Source organism: Mustela nivalis (assembly GCF_964662115.1).
Source record: "Mustela nivalis genome assembly, chromosome: 8".
Lineage (NCBI taxonomy): Eukaryota > Metazoa > Chordata > Mammalia > Carnivora > Mustelidae > Mustela > Mustela nivalis.
Genome location: NC_139027.1, coordinates 34,121,692 through 34,147,466, shown reverse-complemented (window position 1 = coordinate 34,147,466; position 25,775 = coordinate 34,121,692). Strand labels below are relative to the sequence as shown.

At 38.4% G+C, this 25,775-nt stretch overlaps 1 protein-coding gene across 5 annotated transcripts in view; it reads right to left on the bottom strand.

Moving 5' to 3' along the window:
- Window positions 1-25,775, bottom strand: part of MTA3 (metastasis associated 1 family member 3) — a 163,180-nt gene that overhangs the window by 56,628 nt on the left and 80,777 nt on the right. For all 5 annotated transcript variants that reach the window (XM_082743289.1, XM_082743292.1, XM_082743291.1 and 2 more), the window contains exons 6-8: window positions 24,785-24,902; window positions 12,824-12,926; window positions 9,424-9,523 (exon numbers count right to left, since the gene is read on the bottom strand). In XM_082743289.1, the coding sequence (XP_082599415.1) occupies window positions 9,424-9,523; window positions 12,824-12,926; window positions 24,785-24,902 (321 nt within the window). The remainder of the gene's footprint in view (window positions 1-9,423; window positions 9,524-12,823; window positions 12,927-24,784; window positions 24,903-25,775) is intronic.

The window sequence follows — 25,775 nt, the reverse complement described above, 5'->3', positions numbered from 1 at the left end:
GTTGTCACATTTCATCTCATTCATAACAGATGGAGATGACAAACAGAAGTATTTTAGGAGAAAGACTGACAATGAAATCTTGGCAGTGAAATTCTCATCTTTTGTTCATTAAGTAGAATCACGCTATGGTAGACTAGATTATTATTCAGCAAATATTCACTCCCTCCCCTGGACCTCCACAGGAGAGCATTCTTCTACTCCACGGATACTGCACCTGGCCATGTGACCTGACTGGCAGTAAGATGCTCAGGATATGTGGCATAACAGAGCCCTGACATGTGTTTCCATGTCTGGACTTGCCCTCTTGAGCTACTGGCTTTTTTCACAGCGGATGAGATCTACATGGAGCAGATCTGGACTCATCCTGCAGCTTGTCACCTAAAGTGGCCCAGTCTAGTTCAGCAGAATCCTAGACAATCTGCACAGGAGTATTTAAGACAACACTTCTTGTTATAAGCCACTGAAATACTGGGTAGTGTAATAAGAACTTATTCAGTCCATGCTAGATGTGCTGTGAGCAGACAGCCCTCAGCTATCATGTCTGGAATGATCTTGATTTAAGAAAGATTCATCAGCCAAGGCCGTGCCCTCTTCCTGGGGCTGCCTTCACCCAATGATGCAGGAATACAAAGGTCCCACCTGTTACGCTGATTTGGGACAATGCTTCAAAGTGTCCCAGGAAGCTGGCTGAGGCCTTCATTCATACTGTACCATAGCCCACCTTTTTCCTCTGTTCAATCCTGCCTCCTTCCTTCTCTTCCACAGGTGTTGACTCCTAATTAATTGCCTACATACAAATCTCCATCTTAGAGTCTGTTTCTCAAAATCCAAGCCTGTAACATGTAGCATTATTTTGGCAACAGCTAACTGATACACATATATATTCAACCCTAATTATTGATTAGCATTTTACAAAAAACTTTACATGTGTACCTCCAGCACAAATCATAGCATTCAGAACACCAAATCTATTTGAAAATTAATGAGCATATGGTTTTTTTTCCAAGCAGAAGGTGAATATAAACTCTTATGAGTAAACTGTAAAGCATGATCAAGGCAAAACATTTTATACATAAAAGAGAAGTATGTCATCCATTCTCAATTTTTGCTTCAGTGTATAGTACTCAAATCAAAATCCCTCATTCATCCACAAATGTGTTAAGACTTAGTTGTCATTCACTCACATCAATCTACAAGACACCCTGAGTCATGTCCTTATGTGCAGTCGTACCTTCCGATTATTATCCCAAGAACGCTACAGGGTGGCAGGGCCACAGCAACTCCAGGGCCCCAAATGTCATTTGCATGAGCACAACTAGGACTTTTTGCCCTCCTCTCACCAGCTCTGATTTTAGATACAAAGCAGACAAATATTTAAGAACTATGTGAGGAAACTGAAGAACAGCCAAGGCAGGCAAGGGGAGGCTAAAATAATTCAGGAAGAAGTAGGACAGGTAAGCTCCCACACTGACTTGAGCTTTTACCTTGAAGGCATTTTCCAGACTGCTACATGGCAGAATGGACAAAAACAGAAAGCTCCCTTCTTATTAGGCTGAGGTAAAAGTGTGTAAGACCTGGGGAGCAAAACCCTGTGGAGGATTATATGTTCCAGGCCCTAAAGGGAAGTACAATATATTAGGAGAATTGGTATCATAAGTGTTCTCTAACCACAACTCCCAAGGCAATTAAGATAAATTTATGAACCTCATTTCCTTGGAAATGAACTCATAATTAAAAGCAAAATTATAAAATAACTTAAGAAATACTCAGAACCAAATGATAATAAATATACTACATATGAAAGTATAGGAGATATATAGAGAGGTACATTCTTCACATTCTTAAATACTGATGATGGAAAAGTAGACAAAGTTGATAGGTTTAAAATCAGTCTTAAAAAGCTGGAATAGGAATATCAGAGTAAACCCAAAGAAAAATAGAAGGAAGAAAATAATAAACACGGGAAAAAAAAACCTAAATAGAAAACATACAATTAAAAAAAAATCAACCAAATTAAAATATCACTCTTTTAGAAAAAAAAAGAAAAATCTGTCAAAACTATCAAGAAAAAAATGGGAAATGACACATACAAACAGTAACAGGATGATAAGCTAGTTATAACTATATACTATATAACTATATACTAGTTATAACTATATAGTATATATAGTTATATACAACCACAACCCAAACTAAGGGACATTCTGTAAAATAAATGGCCTATACTTTCAAAATGCCACAGTCACGAAAGACAAAGAATGAGGAATTATTCAGGACTGAAGGGAATTAAAGCGATAGGACAACTAAATGCAATAAGTGATTCTCAAGTAGATTTTGGACCAGGAAAAAATTTTTTCTTTTGTTGTAAAGAAACTAGATAACTAGAACAACTAGTTATCTAGTTGTTATCTACTAGCTATCTACTAGATAGCAACTAGTTATCTAGTTTCTAGTAAAGAAACTAGATAACTAGAGCAACTAGAAAATCTCACTAAAGCCTCTAGATTAGATAACAATATTATAGCAATGTTCATTTCCTGCCTTCATGATATATTTAGAAGGAAGAATAATTTATTTCATTTTTTTTACTGCAGTGGTAGTCTTATTAGTTTTAATTCTAATTTATAGCCTTGGAAACATGGATAGTACTCTTAAGTTTTGGGAAACTGAGTTAAAAAAATTATAGGAATTCTCAGTTAATCAATTTAATACTCATTTTGAAGACTACATTTCTACCTAAAATGTTAATCTAAAGATTTATATATTCTAGGGGCACCTGGGTGGCTCAGTCAGTTAAGCGACTGACTTTTGGTTTCAGTTTAGGTTGTGACCTCAGAGTCATGAGATGAAGGCCTGCATTGGGCTCCACGCTTAGTATGGAGTCTGCCTGGGACTCTCCCCACGTTTAGCTCTGCCCCTCCCCCATGCTCACTGTCTCTCTCTCTCTCTCTCTCAAATAAATAACTCTTTAAAAAAAATAAAGATTTATTCTGCTGAGTAAAGTTCCTTTAAATGTTGCAATGAATGTGATTTACAAACCATCCCCAGATTCCCAGTATCCTCAAGGCCCTAAATGAGTATGTGATTTCAATAGGACTCACAAATGAAGAGAACGAAGGGCATGATTAATGGCTAGCATTTTTTTACAGAGTTAATATCCAAAAAATAAAATTGCTATTGGTTAAGTCAACTTTGTCTTTTCAGGAAAGTAAGTTAATCACTTTTCCATGTTTTTCTTTTTTTTTTTTTTAAGATTTTATTTATTTATTTGACAGACAGAGATCACAAGTAGGCAGAGAGGCAGGCTGAAAGAGAGAGAGGAAGAAGCAGGCTCCCCGCCCCCGATGTGGGACCTGATCCCAGGACCCTGGGATCACGACCTGAGCCGAAGGCATCGGCTTAACCCACTGAGCCACCCAGGCGCCCCTCCATGTTTTTCTTAATGGGAAGATTTTTATTATAAAAATTGTTGCTTGTTTTAGGGGAAAGATCTTTAAATCCTGTAATTTCCTTGTAACAATTTTATTAAAATAGGGCACCTGGGTGACTCAGTGGGCTAAGCGTCTGACTTTGGCTCAAGTTATGATCCTGGGATCCTGGGACTGAGCCCCACATGAGGCTCCCTACTCAGTAGGGAGCCTGCTTCTCCCTCTCCTTCTACCCCTTCCACCTCCACCCTCATGCACACATGCTCTCAGAAAAAAAAAAAATTAAATGTATGATTGATCATAACATAATGACCATATTCAAACTTGAAAATCTACTACAATGATAGTAAATATGGCATGACAAAAGCCCTTTTAGACAATCAATAATACCATTATCAGAAGTAAATGAGACACAACAAAACTAGGGGCAGGGGGAATGTATCACTGTTATCATCATCTCAATAGACAACTAATATTACTAAGCCCTCACTGTGCCGGACACTGTTCTAAGTGATTCACAAGTACTACTTGGTTTAATTCTAAAACTGATGCTATATAACTCAGAGATAGCTTTTTCCAGAGGCTGGAAAGAGGGTGTCAGAGATCTTCCCCAGAACACCGAGACATCATAACTCTGTCTCTTAGCATGCATCTTAAAGTAGTGTTGAAATTCAGTCTAGCTATGATTTTACCAGATCTCAAAAAAAGGATGTCAGACCTAAGGATCTGCAGGCAGCTTAAATACCTGCTCCCAAAACAGGACTGGTGATTCAACAAGCAGCATACAGAATCTAAGATAAACAGATGCTTTGGATTAGGAATGCTGAAAGCCAACAGCAGTTCTCACAGGATAAACCGTAGAGAAAGTCACCTAGAACAGCCCTCCGCCCAAGGCCCTGCAGTTCTAGAACTCCACCTCTGAATGAAAGGTCAGACTGGTCACCTGATGGAGATAGATACTAACCTGATTTATACAGACCTGAAAACACTGACAGAAAAAATAAGACCTTGACTCTCCAAATTCAACTGAATGATGAATCTAATTTTCATTTAATGGCATAAAACAACATATCAGCTTTTCATATGATAAAACAATCTGTAAGACTCATGTTAGCAACTTATAACTAATCAATATTTAGCAACTCCCTCTCACTTCTATAGTAATGCCCCAGGATCTTATATGTTAACATCAAAGAGAAGGCATATCATGATATCACTGTTCAAACAGTGCAGGTCATGGCACCTTAGAGGTGCAGGTCATGGCACCTGAAATAACAAAGGCCACTGATTTCTTCCTGCTTTTGTGACCTCTGAAAGATGTCAGTTTTATGGCATTGAAAATAATCTCAACCAAAGGAGCACCTGAGTAGCTCAGTTAGTTAACGGTCTGCCTTTGGCTCAGGCCATGATCCTGGGGTCCTGAGCCCCATGCTGGGCTCCCTACTCAGTGGGGAGCCTACCTCTCCTTCTCCTCCCCACCTGTGCACTTCTCTCTCACCATCTCTCTCTCCCGCAAATAAATAAAATCTTAATAATAATAATAATAATCTCAACCCAAGAACAACATATAGAAGTCCAAGTAAAGCTGAACCTAGAGTAGTTTGAGCAGGAAACCAAAGCATTGCAATGCTGTAGACAAAAGAGCAGATCTTCAGTGCAGCCTAATCCAAGACAAACAACAATACAGATTTTTAAGCCCAAACCATTTTAACGAGAGTGAGGGAGAAGAGGTAATCTGGGAGAGGGAATGTATCAGTTAGAGGTAAGAACAGATCAAATCCTGTCTCTGAAACCAGCTGTACAAACATGACAAAACACAATTTCTTGGGCCTCCGAGGACATTTCTGCTTTAAAAAGTAACAGTTAGAGTAGTAAACAATTTAAGATAATAGATGTCAACACAAAGTGGCTTCCCAACTGCTAAACACCAAAGGAAACGAAAACACTGGAGCGTGTAAAAGCCCCTGCCTAGGAGCGTGCAGGCCAGGACTGCAGCAGATACACACAGAATGATGTTTAGACTGATTAAGGTACATAGGTCATGTTCTCTTTAAAGTACTGCTTCTATAAACAGCCTTCACGGACAGAAACAAATACTGAGTCTGAAAAACTGCCCTCTTTGAAAAAAATTCACCCGCTGTCCCACCAGGCACCACCAGTGGGAAGCAGAGAGTCGCTGGAATGGGAACCAAGAGCCCACGCACCCGCTCTTCACCTGTTCACACCTAGCTCCAGGCGAACAACCCCGACTGTCACAGAGCTCTGTAGCTTCTCAAGACTAGGCCTTGCCCCTTCACTCCTGACTGGGGAGGGAATCTGCTGCACTACACCTGGGAGAGCATCGGCCATGATGATCTGGTAAGCATTCTCTCAGAAGAACAGTGTTAAACAGTGTTAAACCACAAGAGACTGGCTATGTAAGTAACAAGTTTATCTATATAAGCATGGTCATGCAACATTAAAAAGAAAAAAAAAACCTTTCTGATACTTATGATATGAAAAGGTTCATTTTATATTGTTAGGAAAAACATGTTGGGAGGAGGCAAAGTACAAAACTCCCATTTAAATGACTTCCACTGTGTGTTAACAAGAGATTTCACGTGGGTCTTACCAGCTTTTTTATAATGTGTTACTTGCACAGAGATTCAATACAACACAAGAGAATACGTTACAAATCCAGAAGCAGACCTGATCATATCTGAAAACTTGAAGTAAGAGAGAGGAAAGCATTACAAAATCATGAGGAAACAACCAATTCAATAAAAGGTGTTGCTGTATTTATTTTCCATAGAGGGTAAAAAAAAAATCACAATGAGACTTCCACATCTCATTCCCGTCTTAAAAATAAACTCCAGATATATTTATAATCATGTGTATGAATAACCTTTTAAAGTTACTAGAAAAAAATAAAATAATAATGCAAGTGAAGAATGGGCAAAGGATATGAATCTAAAATATAAAGAAGAAAAAAACCCCTGAAGACCCAATAAACACATGAAAACCTGCTTAACCTTATTAAGTAAAAAACACATGAAAATGAGATAAGCATCAGGTTAGTAAAAATTTTAGCCTGAAAATATACAAGGCTGAAGACAATATAAGAATGGATGAAGAGGGGCACCTGGGTGGCTCAGTGGGTTAAGCCTCTGCCTTCAGCTCAGGTCATGATCCCAGAGTCCTGGGATCGAGCCCCCATCGGGCTCTCTGCTCAATTGGGAACCTGCTTCCACCTCTCTCTCTGCCTGCCTCTCTGCCTACTTGTGATCTGTCTGTCAAATAAATAAAACCTTAAAAAAAAAAAAAAAAAAGAATGGATGAGGAAAGGAAAACATCCACTGACTGCTTGTGGGATTATAAATTTCTACCTTGGTGTGCACAATAACGTGGTTGCATTTGGTCAAATTCAAAGTGAGCAGAACCCTATGAATCACTATTCCAATTCTTATTATGGGAGAAAGCTCACACACACACTCACAGAGGATATGTGTTGGAATTTTCAATGCAGCATTATGGGTAGCAGCAAAAGAAAAAATGTTTTTAAAGCACTCCAGATGTTCATCGTTAAGAGAATACATAAATAATGTGGTGTAGTAGACCATGAAGGAGTACTACAAATACTACCCAATGCTTACAACAAGTGAGCTGGGCATGTGTTTATTAACAGAGCTATATATAACTCTATATATTATAGCTATAACGGGCAAATAGCAAAATGTCATAAAGTAAATTGAAATCCATGCAAAACAATCTTTATGTTGTTTTCAGACACACAAATACATAGTGAAACCAGAAACACACGGACTACATGTAGATAACATAGCAGATCTGTTCCAGTGGCTGCCTCTTGACAGGAGGCTGGGGTGAAGGGCGTCAGAGGTGCGGAGGGAGCGTGCAGAACACAACCAGGGAGAGAATATTAGAGACTCAACAGTATAATGGTTGAAATTTTCTGTAATCCAAAGAACTAAAATATGAACATTTGTTTTAGGTGGCATTATGTGGAGTTTTATTACATTATCCTCTGTATTATTCGTAATTTGCTGGTATTACTGTTTATAATGCACAAAGAGTGGCTGAAAGGAAATATTACAAAATGGTAAGAATATTCTACTCTGGGTAATGAGAACAAGACTTCTTTTTGGCTACTGCTGTACTAAATTTGTCAATTTTTCATAAAAGCATACATTGATTTTAGAATTGGGGAAAAAAAATGTAAGTGGTGATTAGATCCCATACAGTTTTCGTTCACAAAAGTATCAGTGACAGGATTTTGAAGGTTTTTACAAACATGACAATGGTACTCTCACTCCTTTAGTAAAGTACTCTATAAGTTCTAAAAAACAAAGTAAGAACCTATTTTGAAACTCCTAAACTTTTATATATTCATGTACCAATGGAGAGAACAAAACATGCTTTTCTGAACAAGAGTCTATTCTCCGAGAAAGCATAAAGAAAGGTGCTCCGTAATGGCTATGGAGTATTCATGCTATCACCATCATCTATAGTGTAAGAAAGCCTGGTAAGAAACAAATCTGATGTGCATTCCAATATGAGTTTTTATATTATTGTTGTTTTTATATTATTGTGGCATTTCAAATTGGAATAGAACCAGAAAGTAGTAAAACGTATCACCGTATTCCATTCCATCAGAAAAGAAAATTGACACTTAAAAGAGCAGACTTGGGAAAACCTGTTACGGGGTACTGAAAATCAGCACCCTAAGTGAGAAGGTCTGGATTAGCACTGAAGAACTTGAGACAGAGAGGAATGGTCAGGTTTTAGATATATTTTTAGAGGAGACATTTTTAGGACTTCTGGTGCATTTTATTTGGTAGTGATTATGGCCTGAAGAATTGAAAGGAAGACAGTATTGGAAGATGTATTTAAGTTTATACCATAAAACTCTAAATGATAAATTTAACAGAACCCAAAACCAAATTATTACTCACATTTTTTCTGCATATTCTGGGCAAGCCTTGCATTTGTGCTCATCATCAACAGAGCACAGTGGTAACTTGAAAGATACCAGAAACTAGTATTCAGAAGAGGCAGGATGGACAATGTGTTGTCATGAGTGATGGTGTAACCAGCATTAGTAAATGGTCTCAGGGAACTGCAGAGGCAAGATGATCTACACGAATAAGCTGCTTGTAAAGGGCCATGGTATTGTGGGGGGAAAAGAAGGAATATTGATTACATGTGATGGGTACTGGTCAAATAATTTAACCTCACCAAACCTCAGTTCTCTCATCTGTAAATGAGCATCCTACTATGCTTGTCGTGGTAGTCAAATACAGATTAACTTCAATTGGCAAAAATCTGCAGGTCCACTCTCCTGGAGGGTGCAGAGAAAGAAGCCAAGAGCCTAGCTCAGTGTCTGGCTGCAGCAGGCATCAGTGGTATGAACTGAACTTGGGAAGTTTCGCTTGATCAGGAAAGGAAAAAAAGGAAACAGTCTTAGAAGCAGCAACCATAATGTAATGAAATAATGCACAAAGCCAGAAACTCTTTCTAATGAACAGACACGAAAATTGAAATATTGATACTGAATAATGACATGACAACAGAATAACTCCTTTAGCAATAGTTTCAAGAGGTGGTCACATCTAAGGAAAAAACTGTAAAGCATTATATACGCTGTACATGTATATACGCAGTATATATGCTGTTCGACAATGTAAGTACACTACAAGGAAAAAAGCATACAAGTGAAAGAGATGGGTCAGAATTTTAAGCTGTTTTCCCCAGAACATTCTTTTACCATTTCACAGCTACTCCATCAACAGTCACTCTCACTTGTCTCGGCTCACAAACACAAGAAGGGACTTAGAAATGGGGCACCCTAACCCCAGTTAACCAATCAGGCAAGCCAAATCAACCTAGCAGTTAGCAGAGTGAAGAGCCAGAAAGCTCTCCCATCCACAACATGCCATACTGGCTTTAAAACTGAAGAAGCAGAGGAAATAAAATGCCTAAATTTCAAAAAGCAACTTACCAGGGTGATGTCTCGAGACGCCGCAGCTGCACTCATATGCAGACTTGGCTGCCTCACAGAACTGCTGCAATCAAGGGCTCGAGCGAATGTCCCCACGGCACTGAATAATCCACAAAAGCAAAGAGGAAAAAATAAGGCTCTGCTGTTTTTTTTTTATGTTAAAAAACAAAAAAACAAAGAACATGCATTTGGGTAGTGCATGTAAATTGTCAAAGTCGGCAGTGAGGATTCAGGGGCTGGGATCTGAGGTCTGAGTGTGGGTCTCAGCCTTGTCTCCAACACATGCTGGGCCTTGGGTGAGATGTCCCCGTTTCTTCCTGTACAAAGAACAGTGTTGGCCAAGAAGAGTGCTACACTGGCCCCCACTACAGTTCCTTTCCAGGGCAGGCGGACTTGTTTCCTTCTTGCTCTTGGAACGGTCATTCAGGGACGATCTCCTGGAGTGGACCGCACCAGAGGATGTGCCTTGGCATAGGGGACAGCACACTGATGAAATCAATCTCTGCCTGCATCTAGCAATCTCAGAAATGTGTCATCCCTAAGTGTATCAGCCTCTAAGAGGTAATCCTCTAAACAGACTGCAGAGGATTATTTTCCATCATCTTTACGGCTGGGGCTCATCTTGGGCAATACTCTTCTTTACACAGGAAGACAGGTAAATTTACACAGGTAAATTTACACAGCCAATATAGCTGTCAGATGGATATGGGCTATGGCGGAAAAATAAAGGAAAGGGAGGAAAAAAAAAGTCAAATAAGTTTTTGGGTGTTTGAGAATCAAATATTAAATAAAAAGTATTTTCTGTAAGATTTAAGCATCAACAAGCCAATTTATGATATATGGGTCATTATAAGGAAATGGAGGAAAAAGTGATTTGTGTGCCATAAAGAAAAGAAACACCCATTACAAAATGCCATGGAGTAAACAATTTGGTACTGAGCTGTACTCAAAAAAATGAGAAGTAAAAAAGCTGCAGAGTTTGACAATTATTGCAAAACAAGTTCTGACCACTTTTTTAGCCCCAATTGTGAAATCGCAGTAACATTTTTTCCCTTGAAATGAGGTATCATCAATTGTAGCAACATCTTCCTACGAGGGCTCAAGATATAACAGACTTCCATTAAAACAAAACAAAAAACAATTACATTACTTTTTTCACTTAATGATTCAGAAGGCCTTCCCATAGATAAAGCATGAAATGAACACAAGACTTGCCGCTTGCTCCTTGTGTTTTATTTTATTCCCTTTCCTTGTTGTCTGTATTTTAAGCTTGTTAGCCAGGGAAGAAATTTTTTAAATGTCCTTATCAACATATAACACAGGTGCTTTTATAAAAGCATACACAGTACTGCTCTGAACCCATTCATGTCACTCGCACCCAGGGCAAGAAACAGAACACCAACAGCACCCCAGAAGACTCCTCATGCTCCTTCCTGATCTGTACTCCCTTCTTCTTCCCAAAAGAGAACCCCCATAAAGGATTCTAACACCATGGGTTAGTTTTGCTCACATGAGAACTTACTAAAAGCACATACTATGTACTCTTTTCACATCCAGCTTCTTCTGTTCAAAATAGGTTTATGGACTCAGGCATGCTACTGGTTATAGCCATGTTCCTTCATTCTCCTTGCCATGGAGCATTTCTTTGTCTGATGCCCCTTCTCCAGCCCTACTCTCTTGATGGATGTCTGCGTCCAGTTTGGGGCTACTCTGGGTAGTGTCATTAATGCCATCTGTATGTGTATCTTCTGGTGCACAGGTGCATGTCTCCACGTCTGCTGAGTACACATTCAGGAGTGAAACGTAAAGGATGTGGGTGTCTGATGACACCACCTTCCGCTCCTACCAGCATGACGGGGGAGAGCCAGCTGCCCCCCTCTTTACCGATGCCCTGCCTTTTAAATTTCAGCCACTCTAGTGGGACATGCAATGGTATCTGATTATGGTCTTTCATTTGTATTTAGAGTGTCTTTTTTAAAACAAAAATTGAACAAGGGCCAGGTGCATCTCTTTGGTAGTGTCTCTCATGGTGTCTCTCATGCTGGCTTCAAGGAAAAAAGGAAAATGTTATGGTCCTTGGCGATCAGAAAGAGGAAAAAACAATGAAAATCAAATTTGAAACTGCAATGTCTACTAAATAATCCCAGGTCTGGATAACCTGTCTGGAGTCTCTAGGCCAGTGTGGTTCCACCAATGATTCATTCCCACTCCCAAATCTTCAATCTCATCTATCCCCTGGACTGGCTTCCCTAACAATGTACTTCAGGTCTCCATCCAATCACCAGAAGCCAGGTGTGCGGGCGCTGGAGTCTGAACGCCTAGCCACCAACATGAAGTGTGACTTCCAAGGAGACAGACACTAGGGACAGCGTTAAGGTGGGCTGAGGTCCTTTTCCCCTTGGTGTTATGATAAAAGTTCCACAGAAAATTACAGAACATAATGAAGACCCTTCTAATCATATCTACATCTATCTGACTCTAATATTTTGCCATGTTTGGTTTAATTTTTTAAGAAAATAAATACTAGAAATTTTAGAGCCTCCTATTCCCACTCCTAGAATTCATACATGTAATAAGCATATGCATCTATAATGCCCACTCATGAAATGAGACACTGTCTGTACACTGTAAAACTTTTTATAGGTGATCATACCATGTCTATCTTCACTAACATTATTTTTGAGATTTATCTCATTGCTATATATCCCTCTAATTCATTCATTTTCATTGTTGTAAAGTAATATTCTACCACTGAATATGCCTCAATTCACTTACCAATTTTTCCACTATTTACAATGCTATGATAATCTCATTTACCATCTGCTTTGCAGTAATTCCCCCATAAGCATCATTTAACTTTTATAATTGAAAAATAAAAATGAATTTTTGTCCCATTCATTTTCTTAAAAGGGGAGGTGGGTGAGGGTGGTGGCAAGTCAGTCAGACAGCCTTATAAAGACTTATAAAACTCTCAAAGGAAAGCCACAGGCTTAGCAATAGGCCCTACTCATAGGCAAGTGCTGTAAGAGGAATTCAAGATGCACATTACCACTGACACCTGAATAGTTCCAGTCTAGAGTAAAAGAGATAACTGCTCTAATTAAAGACAAGGGATTTCAGGTATTGAATTTCACTTATACTGTTCCTTAGTGGTCAAATTTTTACAAGAAGCATTTATTATGTTTCTTAATCAGTAAATTAATATATCTATTCTCAAGCAAAAACTAATGGTTAATCATATTTAGGAAGTGGTGTGATGTATAATTAGGTCTTCTCACATAATTAGAAAAAGAACACAACCAATGGAAAAGGTAGAATACAAGGGAAGGAATATACATACACCTATAAATTCTCTTCTAAAAAGAAAAGATACTTCTTGACTCAATAGTGCCATACTTACCGTGCTACAACTAAGAACTGGTCAATCTGTCGATCCGTAAGTGGGCTATTTGGATCCCAAACTTTAACTTCCAATTTGGACTGTTCCCTCTCATCTGACTCTCCTGTCCGAGAACAAAGGGAATGGAGTCTTGTTACTTAACAAGGCAACTGTCACATATGGTGTTGTGGTCACCACAGCATTCACAATGTAAGGTCAAGTTTGTGGTTCTGGTACATTCTTTCAGACAGCAGATGGACACTTTGTAAAGTGAATGGATAATAATACCACTAAACCAATCATTTGAGATCTTCATTTAGTCAGTAACCTTTATTTCCGGAATACCTGCTGTATGTGTGAGGCACGAAGCCTCATGCTGAGGGATTCGAAGACAAAAAGGAAAGCACTCCTGCCGTGAGACACTTTCATTACAGCAAAACTAACACATAAGTAACTCTGATACAAATGAAAAGAAACAGATGCCATAAGGGACATACAAAAATGGCTGTAAGTGGGGTGCCTGGGTGGCTCAGTCAGTTAAGTGTCCGACTCCTGGTTCTGGTACAGGTCTTGATCTCAGGATTGGGAGATGGAGCACGTCTGGCTCCATACTCAGCAGGGAGTCTGCTTGAGACCATTTTTCCCCTCTGCCTCCTCCTCTTCCCTGTCTCTAAGAGACAGAGAGAACAAAGAAGGAAGGAATGGCTGCAAGATTCTGAGGATTGGAGAAATCACTTCAGACTAGTCAGGGAACGATGTCATAAAGGGGATGGATCTTCTGCTAAGAACTGAAGAGTTTGAGGGGCACCTGGGTGGCTCAGTTGGTTAAGCATCTGACTCTTGGTTCGGCTTAGGCCATGATCTCAGAATCATGAGACCGAGCCCGCATTGGTCTCCATACTCAGCACAAGTCTGCTTGAATATTCTCTCCCTCCGTTTCTCCCCCTGCTCGCAATTTCTCTCTCTCTCTCTCAAATAAATAATCTTAAAAAAAGAAAAATTGAAGGGTCTGAGTGCACTGGCAAGGAGAAGGACTTAAAAGTTATGAGAATGTGAGCAAAATCATGTGGCTTTAAAATGGGATAGGGTGAAAAGCAGCTCTTCTTGTCCAGAGTAACATTAAGAGGAATGGGAGGAGATAACTAGGAGGAGAATTTATGAACCTCTCCTCTTGTGCAACCATCAGGCAGGACTCAATGTCTAAAGAAAGGACAGGAAAAGAGACTTGGGAGGCAACTGGGGGTCTGAGAGAATAAGAAGCCTAATAAGAAGGCATGGACTTCTTATTAAACTGGGGGCTGGGTTGGCTCTGTGTTACTTCTGATCACCGCATCTCTAACAGGAGGCGGAGTGCCCTGCACTGACACACTCTAAAGCTAAATACCCCCAGTGACTGACAAACCCTGGCTATGAGACTCTGCAGCGCTCAGTCCTAGTAAAGCAACATGCAGTTATCAGCGGCTCAGCAGGAGAGAAGGGGCAGGGGAGGGTGGCAGACCCAGCCTTCCTACCCGCAGGTCTCCTAAGTCAGCCTCTACTATCAGGGTGGGGCTCGTCCAGCTTGCCCCTGGTTCAAAGGCAGGAAACCACAGAGCCAAACTCCACCCCCAATATAAAGAAGCACAAGCAGAACAGAGTGAGTACCAGGCCAAAGAGATCTCAAGTGTTTGAAAGGACTTCATTTTTCATTGTTTTTGATTATGATTCTCAGCAAACTAAACCAAGACATTCAACATTAGCTCAGTTAAAACCCCCCAAATTTACAACCTGCATGAAACTTGAGAAAGCTAAATGACACACTTACACTTTCCTGTATTCTTTGAATAATAAAACCCAAGAGGTAAAATGGTTAAAAAAAAAAAAAAAGATAAAGTAGTGATAAAATGAAATCAAGATTTTTTTTTTAAAGATTTTATTTATTTATTTGACAGGCAGAGATTACAAGTAGGCTGAGAGGCAGGCGGAGAGAAAGGAGGAAGCAGGCTCCCTGCTGAGCAGAGAGCCTGATGCAGGACTCGATCCCAGGACCCTGGGATCATGACCTGAGCCGAAGGCAGAGGCTTTAACCCATTGAGCCACCCAGGCGCCCCTGAAATCAAGATGATTAAATGATGATGCTATTCCGTATTAAGCACCTATTACACTACATATTCCAGAATGTCACAGTAAAACTCATCTTCACTTCCAAATTCAAGTTAGTTAACTTGATACATTTCAGTCCCATCATACATTTTGCAGCACAGAGCAGAAAGATAATTCAGTATAAGAATTCTAAATAAAGGGGCGCCTGGGTGGCTCAGTAGGTGAAGCGGCTGCCTTCGGCTCAGGTCATGATCCCACGGTCTTGGGATCGAGTCCCACATCGGCCTCCCTGCTCAATGGAGAGCCTGCTTCTCCCTCTTCCTCTGCCTGCTGCTCTGCCTACTTGTGCTCGCTCTCTCTGTCAAATAAATAAATAAAAATCTTAAAAAAAAAAAAAGAATTCTAAATAAATTCACACAAACAATAATAAAACATTCCTGGAAGCATTCATACTAATACCTAAAATGCAGACAATACCATGGGATGATAACCAAAATAGCAGCAGCAGCAATGACAAAAGAATAAACACAGAAATGTTCCATACCAAACAGTCACTCTCAGCTAATGAGAATTCCCCATTTTGGATTCACCATATAATTAATTACATTTATATCACAGTGTGGTCACTTCTTCACAGGGGACAACTTTTAAGAACCTATTTAGAATCTATAAAACTAAATTCTCAGCTAAGCTAGCAGTAATCTTTGGAATGGTCTTAGTAACTGTGATATGAGCCAGAGATAGGACCAAGATTAATTTTATGATCTGGTCATGTTCATTCTAGTCAATATAATAATCTCGCTTCCCACCTCCATTTATGATAACTGTGCAATTCTAATCTAGTCCCATACAAGCCCATGAAGGTCTCCCTAATTTCCGAGTTCTTTTAAAAAAATGTATTTATCAACTACTTACATAAGTGTACACAGCACCTTGTTTTTGGTTTATAAGTTCTTCATAATTTTGAAAAAAAAAAATGTAGATTCAGCAATGATTTTAAATGTGATAGCCCTAACCCTCCCACTATGTATTTTTTTAAAGATTTTATTTTACTTATTTGACAGACAGAGATCACAAGTAGGTGGAGAGAGAGAGAGGAGGAAGCAGGCTCCCTGCTGAGCAGAGACTCGGGGGATCATGACCCAAGCCATCCCAAGCCGAAGGTAGAGGCTTTAACCCACTGAGCCACCCAGGCGCACCTCTCCAGCTATATTTTAAGGTTTCTAGAAAATATGGACAAGGAAGGAAGGAAATATGGACAAAATACTTCTTCAGTATTACCATCCTAAGAGCACATGATGTTCAAAGACTCTGAAGAACTAAAACTGTATGGAACTCATCCTACAGGACCTTTCCAGAGAACTAGAAATATTCTTTGTTCTAAACACAGTTCATTTTCATTTTCTTTGTACCAACCATTAGAGTACTATACTTTTTATGTTATATTTAATTCAGAAACTCACAAATATACCATTTGTCACCATTTTTATTTAATATTGTTCATAAAGTTCTGGCCAATGTTTTAAGTTATGAATCAAAGGAATAGTAAGTTACAAGAGACAAATACATGGGATCTAAAAAAACAAAACTCATAAAAACAGATAGTGGAATGGTGATTACCAGGGGCTGGAGGATAAAAAAAAATTGGGAAGATGTTGTTTAGGGGTACAAAATTCCAACTAGTAGATTTAGTAAGTCCTGGAGATTTAATATGCAGCATCGTTATTATAAGTCAACAATACTATAAACTTCAAAGCTCGTAAGAGACTAGACCTTAATTGTTCCCACAACAAAAAATAAGCAATTATGTGATGTGATAGCAGTGTTGGCTAAGCTACGGCAGTAATCACTCTACAATATACAAATTCATCAAATCAACACACTGTACACAAACTTACACAATATTATAGGTAAATTATATCTCAAGAAATCATAAAAACTAAGTACCTAGAAAGGCACAGTAAAAATAGTATAAAAATTCAAGTGCCATTCCAAAGAAAATACAATGTAAAAATGTATTTTTTTATTATAGGAACAAAAATATAAAACACTGAAGTAAAACTGGAATTATGTTTATATAAAGAAATTACAAAACTTTCAAAGAAGAAAACTTGAGGAAAAAAAGAGTAAAGATTTAAAATCCTAAGGCTATCTTTTCTGTACAAGTATCCCAATAGGTTAAATTTCACAAAGTTTAATTTTGGAAGCCAATAAAATAATTTGAATATTAATATTCACAAACATTATTAAGAAGAAAGTAACAGGGGTGCCTGGGTCGCTCAGTCCTTAGGTGTCTGCCTTCAGCTCAGGTCATGATCCCAGGGTCCTGGGACCGAGTGCCACATCGAGTGCCTGCTTGGTGGGAAGTCTGCTTCTCCCTTTCCCACGCCCCCTGCTTGTGTTCCTTCTCTCACTGTGTCTCTCTCTGTCAAATAAATACAATCTTAAAAAAAAGAAGAAGAAGAAAAGAACTAACTAAACCGGGTGGGATTATATTATCTAGCAAAATCTATAAACAATGCTGCCCTGGCACAAAAATAATCAAAAGCATAGAAAGAGACTAGATCACAGAATAATTTATATTTCAGAATTAAGTATTATTATAATAACATAAATATTAACACAAAAATAGCATTTACTGTTTACTATTTCCCAAGAGCCCTTACTGCAGATTTCTCAACCTCAGCACTATCAATACTTAGGGCTGAGTAACTCTTTGTTATAGGGGTCTGTTCTGTGTGTTACAGGATGATCAGCAGCATCCCTGGTCCCTCGACTCACTAGATGCCACTAGCATCTGTGCCCTACGCCCCTACCTCCACTCCCTCCACCAGCTCTGACAACCAAAAATGTCTACAGACACTGTCTAATGTCTCCTGCCCCTGGGTTGAGAATTACTGTTCTACATGGCTGCAATCAATACCAGCTTACACCTAATAGTTATAGGCTGGTGTTTTTAAGTTAGTTAACATCCACCATGTGTTGAAAAGCATAATCTCCAAACTTACACACTTAAAAAAATGGGGTTTATGGGGAAAAAAAAAAAAAAACCTTTGAAACTCTATTAAACTTGGTAACCAGAGTATTAAAAAAAGTAATATTCACTAATAAGAATACTCGCCCAGTTAACTCTCTACCACCATTTTCAACAAAACCAAACATTGGTCGACCCTTTATCTCCTTAAACCCCGGACTCACACCTCTTCCACTGAGATGTAGATCAGTGTATACAGTTCCTATAAAATTAAAAACAAAACACAAAACACAAAACAAAAAAACACAACGGGTGTAGGTTTCCTCTTAAACGCCAGGTGAAATATCTTCCAACCCGCTTCATCTGTAACTCTTAAGCTTCCCCATATAGTTTCACTATAATGGAAAATGCCACAGATTTTGAGGCCACTAAACCAGCCATTACTTGCTCTAGAGGAAAGCCCTTCTTGTAGAATTTCCATCTTTTTTTTTTTTAAGATTTTATTTGAATTTCCATCTTTTTTCTCTTCATCTCTTTTTATCTGTAAGAATACTGGCTTCCCCAATCTCTGGGAAAAGTCTCCTATAAATTGACCCAACTTCCACACTATACTGATATTTCCCTATTTATCAACTGCAGATGAACAAATTCAAGTTTCAAAAAAAGTGAGTATGATAGCAGAAGAGACTATACTACTTTAATTCCTTAATTCTCAAAGACAGCTACCTCCCCAAATCCCCAAGAGTTATTTAATCAGTAGCAGTAGGCAGTGGGGGTCAGGGGAGAAGCAACTGCAACAGTGAACAGAGACAGTCAGGAGCCATGCGAAATGCTTTACAGAATTACTTCATGGGATCCTCACAGCACTAGGATGTATGCACATATACTACCATTAAGGAGGAGAAAATGGGAACTTCGAGGAGTTAGCTTTCCCCACGTTACTCAGCTAAACTGATTACTGCCAGGTTCTACACAAATATGTAAATCCAGTCATTTTAGTTTATTAATGCTATAATACTTTTCTGCAGTTACAAATTTTAATTTAATACATAAATGGACTTTTCTTAAGATTTCAGTATTACAGTGAAATGATACAGTGAAGAAATAAAGCAAAACTCCCCAAGAGCACATCTTTTTCAATGGAAAAGTTCTCTAGGTGGTCTATTCAAACTCAGTAAAAGATTTAAAATTTCAAAGAAACTTTCACCTTCTTTTTGCAAACTATATACCGATCTTTCCAGATCTCAAGAGTTTGTTAGATGGTGGATAGCCATAAGTAAATTTAAAAATTCTGAAGTTATAAAAAGATTTATTCACTAGCTAGACAAATGCCACAACAATGTCTTAGAATCCATCAAGACACATTCACAAACAAAGAGAGCCTGTCATATGTTCTGCCATGGTGCGGATGCTGCCACCCACTCAGTAATTCAAGTTCTACATTCCACGCCAGTGCAAATCGGAATCTGGCCACACTGGTCAAAACGTACCCACTCAAGAGTATCAAAAGGGTTAGTAAACCCAAATTGCAACAAGTCCTAAATATCTGTTCTTGAGTATGATATTTTCTACTATTTCACTTCCCTGCAAACAGGTACTAGCTACAATAGGAATTTCTATGATGGTAATGTCCATGTTTTCCAAGAGTGGTTTAACTGTTGGTGACCTATTTGCCACCCTACACCAGTCTCCCCTGAAAATATATTAATTACAAAACAGGGGGTTCTTTAGATCTTGCCATCTAATTAGTTGCCTGATTACAAGTGAAATGAAACATGTTGGATATGCTAACTGCTTTAGGCTGAAATAGGAATCCAAAGTGACTTCTTCATTTATGATGAAAAATATGGTGTTTTTCTTTGTTGAAAATGAATACTTACAGCTAACAATTATAAACTTAAAAATAAACTTAACAAGAAATGTCTAAAATCTATATGACTGAATCTATACTAAAAAAAAAAAAAAAAAAAAAAATCACAAGATCCAGAAGTAGCCTTGAATAAAGAAAAAGACATCCCTTGTTTCTAATTAAGATTTTTCAAAGCCATCAAAAGTCTGTTCTCCCTAAATTAACTTAAAAATTAACTGAAATGCCAATAAACACAGTAAGGAAGATTCAAGCTGATAATAAAGTTTATTCGGAAAAATAAGAGGAGGATTAGCCTCCCCAGGTATTACCACACATACCAAGTCGCTATAATTAAACCAGTGAGTTCCTAGAACATTAACAAACAAACCAGTCAGACAGAATAAAAACCTCAAAACGGACCCCCACAGACCCATAGGAATGACTCAATATTATGAAATGACCAGTCACCTCCCAAAGTAATAGAAAATATTAATACAATTTCAATCAGAATTCTAATGAAATCTGGGAAGGAAGTATTTGACTAACTGATTAAAAAATGATTAACAGTCGGAAAAATGTCTCTGAGATGAGACACCTCCCCACCCGCCCCCCCCACAAGAAATTTTAAGAACAATGAGGGGAAACTTATCCTACCATAAAGCATGTGATAAGAGAGATAAACTTGGATCTGTCACACAATTAAACACTGAATATAATTTCATGGATCTCAATATGATAGGTAACAAACAGGGAGAACATATTAAATTAGTCATGCTGTTTGACAGTGGACAAAGAGGGATGATCTGAGGAACTACTACTTTTTGATTTCAGTATAATTGCATTTTCTACCACAATTCCTATTACTTGTAACAGGAATCTAGTGGAGTGCCATTGTTATGCTATGCTGCAAAGGGACTTCATCCTACGCACTTCTGAGTGGCTTCTCTCTGTCCTGAAGAGACAGGACTCTAAGAGTGAAGTACTGAACAGCAGCCTTCAGTGTGTCCTTCTCCTAACCCTAAGGCTCACTGGGGTATCTCGGGAGATCCAATGGGGCCTTCTCTTCTACCTCACCCACAACAAGCTGCTTTTCTTATTTTATTTAAGGTCATACTGTGTAGTGTTTCATTAGAAGAAAGTGTTCTATTACCTAAATAAAGTTTATAAACCACCCACCCAGAAGACTGCCAGGAGAAATGCTATGTTAAAGGTAATTAATACTTGTTAAAGAACTATAAAAGAGCTATTACAGTAAATGAATACTCAATCACATTTTCTAAATACAAAGTATGCTTTTGTCAGGTAACTCCCCAAATGCCACAAGCTGTTAAGAATCATTCCTCTCACCCAGAAGAACTTCAAGTCTGTTTTGGGAACTGCAGAATAAATTTTTACATTTCATGTATCATTTTGTTTCCTAAAATCATCTTTTAAAAATTTTGGGAGATATGCTTTCCAAATTACGTAGCTTTAACACTTTTCAGGGGTAAATACCATATTCATTCATTCATTCATTTATTTATTTATTTTAAAATATTTTATTTATTTATTTGGCAGAAAGAGACACAGTAAGAGAGGGAACACACAAGCAGGAGGAGTAGGAGAGGTAGAAGCAGTCTACCCGCTAAGCAGGGAGCCCCATGTGGGGCTCGATCCTAGAACCCTGGGATCATGCCCTGAGCTGAAGGCAGACACTTAACGACTGAGCTACCCAGGTACCCCATAAATACCTTATTTAAATAGTCTTCCAGATAAATGGGATTTTGTGAGATTCTATGATCTGATTCTTCTGCCCACTGTTACTTGAAACATACCAACTTCATTACTTGGTTTAGCATTTATCCATGAGCAATACTCAAAAATTTCCAGGCTTCACAGACCTGTACCCCTGGAGCAAATAATATATTATATATTAATAAAAATAATTTAAAAATAAAATAAAATCTTTAAAAAAACATTCCAGGCTTTCTATACATCAAGGCTTATGCTCAGTGTTTAAGGGAAAACCATACAATCAACAGCTCAGGTGTTGATTTTAAAATTTCTAAAGTCAAATAACAAAAAATAGTATAAAAGATAACATCTGCACAGTTCAAAGATGGGAGGGATGAGCGTTTAGGGAAGAGTGACAAAGGCTGCTTAGGGGATGCAGGATTTGGGCTGGGTGCCATACACATATGGGCACAAGGGACCTTGCTGGCATTTGGCCTGTGCACAGATGGACTTGGTGAACTATCTCACTGGGAACATACACTTCTGTACAGAACTGTACACTAAAAAGCGTGGGATGTACGACATATAAATTACACCTTAATTAAAACAAGAGAAAAAAAACCCCACCTGTAGGGGCGCCTGGGTAGCTCAGTGGGTTAAGCCTCTGCCTTCGGCTCAGGTCATGATCCCAGGGTCCTGGGATTGAGCTCTGGGATGGCCTCTTTGATCAGCAGGGAGCCTGCTTCCCTTCCTCTCTCTCTGCCTGCCTCTCTGCCTACTTGTGATCTCTGATCTCTGTCTGTCAAATAAATAAATGAAATCTTAAAAAAAAAAAAAAACCCACCTATAAATGACTACCCACCTGTAAATGACTACCTGGAAGACAATTTGGCATTTTGTATAAAATTTCAAACACACAAGCCCTATGACTCAGCAAATCTACTTTGCCACTTATATCTGGAGTGCAAAATAATCCATTATTTGCATTACAGTGTTTGTGAAATTTAAAAATCAAGTTTTTAAAAATAAAATAATATTTAGTGAATACTTAGGTACGGTGATATAAGTCTAACATCAAACATTAAGGACTAAAAACATAAAAACCACTTCTGGAAGATAAGTTGATTTACACAGATAAGGATGCCAATTAAATATAATTTCTCGAACCTATAATAAACTGGTTCACTACTCCCAGTCTGTTCAAAATCATTTCCAAACACAGGTGAGCACAGACACAGAGTTCTTTCCTTTGAGTTTAATCTTTATTGACTGACCTTTCCTGGTATTTAAGTTCATGAGAACAAAGATGTCTGTAGCCTGGCATTACTGACACCAATGTGTACTACAGTTCACAAACTCTATCTTAAGTATCTGTTGATTTAACTTCTCTGTGTACATTTTTTTAGAAGTATGGCAAGATAAAAAGGGAGAAGAACCAATGGAAGAACTCTTGCTTTGTTTTATTTAATTTTTGTTTAAAGTTTATTTTAAAATCTCTACACCCAACATGGGGTTCGAACCCACAATCCTGAGTCACACACTTCTGAGCCAGCCAGGCACCCTGGAAGAACTAAGATTTTTTTTTTTTTTTAAGATTTTATTTATTTATTTGACAGAGATAGAGATCACAAGTAGGCAGAGGGGCAGGTGGGGGGTGGTGGGGAGCAGGCTTGCCGCTGAGCAGAGAGTCCAATGCTCCATGCAGGGTTCAATCCCAGGACCCTGAGATCATGATCTGCACCCAAGGCAGAGGCTTAACCCACTGAGCCACCAGGTGCCCCAAACTCAGATGTTTTAATAATCAGAGGGCAAAAGTAAAAGTGGAGGCCTTTCTGTGAAAAATGCACATCATAAAATGCCTTAAAGGAAAAGACTAATAAATTCTAAATTTCTGTATGACAAAAAATATTAATGACTTAAATTTAAAATCAGTATTGAAAAATTTTAATGAAATAATTAAGTGTATGTGGGGGGAGGGTATCTGTAATATTTATAGACAAAGGTAAATACTTCTGTGTTTACTTACCTTTAATAGTCAAAGAATTCTTGCCAATACATAAAAAAATAAATAACCATGGAGAAAAAGCACAAGAAATTTAAAGAAGGAGAGCTAAAAATAACTAAGGCAAGTATAATCTCAACTTCAAAACAAAACAAAAACCCCTAAGACAATGACACATCAAAATGTGGGGTGGGGGGAATGGAAGGTGAAAAAAATCCCTCACAATCAGGGTTGGCGAAAGCACCTGGTTCTTTCAAACGTACAGCGTTTTGGAGGGGCAGAGGAACATTTTCAGTATGTAAAATGTATATACCATCTCACTTCCAAGAAGTTATGCTCGAATATTTATACAGCACAAATATATGTGTAAGTTTTCTAGCAGCATCAATGTGTAGCACAGAAAAATGTAAATACCTAACAATCTATCAATAGGGACTGGAAGAGGGAATGATAGTACATCCGGGCAAATGTAAGACCTGCAGGGTCACTGTAAAAAATAAAAGTCACATTACTCCTGTGAGAAGGTGCTAAAGAAAGATACACTGTGAATGGAGAAGAGCAGCTCCAGAGATCACGTGCAACACAGCCAGGCCTGGACCAGTCCTGGGAGTTAGGGGCAGGCCAGTGCGAATACACCCCAAACAACCACAGGCGTGAAACGGGGATTTGCAGTGAAGGAAAGGGGATAGGGTTTGTTTCCTACATCATACATTGCTATGTCTGAAGAATGTTTTACTTTTTAAATCAGAAAGTAAAGATTTTAAGTTTACAGTTATAAGAGGAGAAAGGAAGTTATGTCCTAAGTTGTTTTTAAAATGTAAAGCTCTGAATCCTCTCTCCAGTACATACACTACCCCAGATTAGCCCAAATCCCAAAATCTTCACTAGATTCCAGACCACCTCAAACAGATGACTTAGGGGCCTTCAGGACCTCAAGGCATGGATGTGTCACATTAAGACACAAGTTCAACAATATGAACATTCTTAAAGTTGCATTTAAAAGGAAAAGCATAAGGGCAGCTGGTGGCTCAGCTGGTTAAGTGTTAGACCCTCTTGATTTCAGGGTCGTGAGTTCAAGGCCCATGTTGTGCTCCACACTGGGTATGGAGTCTACTTAAAAAATATATATATAATAAAATTAAATTAAAGGAAAACACAGCCAGAAAACTCATAAAAATGTAAAATAAATAAACAACTCCTCAAATTATTTTATGTTGCTATTTGTTGTATTTCTACAAGTGGAAGAACTTTTAACATTTAAACTTCAGCCTAAAAGTCTCCTTTCCCAGATGAGGAAAAGGATATTTGAGTTTCAAGACGTTATTTGTTTTCATAGGACTTGAAACCCGAAGGAAAACATACCTTCTAAGAGCATCTCTGGAATGTCTGCTTGATATCTAGGCCCCACTCTGATTTCACCTTTGTCAGCTAACAATGTTTTCACTGAAGGGTCATAGACCAATGAGTAGAAAAAGGTGTCCTGAAAAAAAAATGACAGAAAATTTTAGGTAAACTTAATTCCTTCTACTTTTTATACAGCAATAAGGTCAATGTCACCATAAAGAAACCATAAAACTTCAGAAAGTAAGTAAGATTTCATTTTGGTGGATAAATTCATATATCTTGAAGAAGAAAATGATGTTACTGTCATCATGTAAAATAGCGTAAAACTAAATCGAGCAAAAATAAACAGCTTACAATAAAGGTAGACTATCAGGTTTTGTTGTTTGTTTTAGTCTAAAAGAAAACCATTTAACTGCTCTAAAACAAGATTCTGGAAAGCTAGCAAAGCTAAACTCTAAGTCAAGTAAGACTCCAGAAGTCGCATTCCAATCTCTAAAGCCCATACTGAACAATGAGGACACCTGGCACACTTACTTTTAAAGTGTCCGTCCACATTTTATCAATATGTTAAAATGCATAACATCTCACATTAAATAAAGTTTAGAAGAGTTGAGCTTAAATGCAGTTTACTCATTAAAATGTCACATTGTATTATTTAAACATCTATTAATTCCAATTCTGCAGCTTTCCTTTAAATCCTGAAGCACTCATATTTACATATAAATAGGCATATAAACATAACTATACCTACCACTACCAGCATACCCACTAACTTGCCAAGGTCCTTCCCACCTGCCCCTTTCTTCACAAATTCGCCTGTCATTATTGCACAGAGACCATGCTAATCTTCTCAGTATCGTTCCAATTTTAGTGTATGCGCTGCCAAAGGCAGCACCCGAGGTCCTTTAGAATGCAAACCGGCTCTACTGACTGAGCCTAAAGGATAAAATGACCAAGCACCAGGCCTTTGCTGAATTCCGCAAAACCACCAGATGTCTTAGAAAGTCTT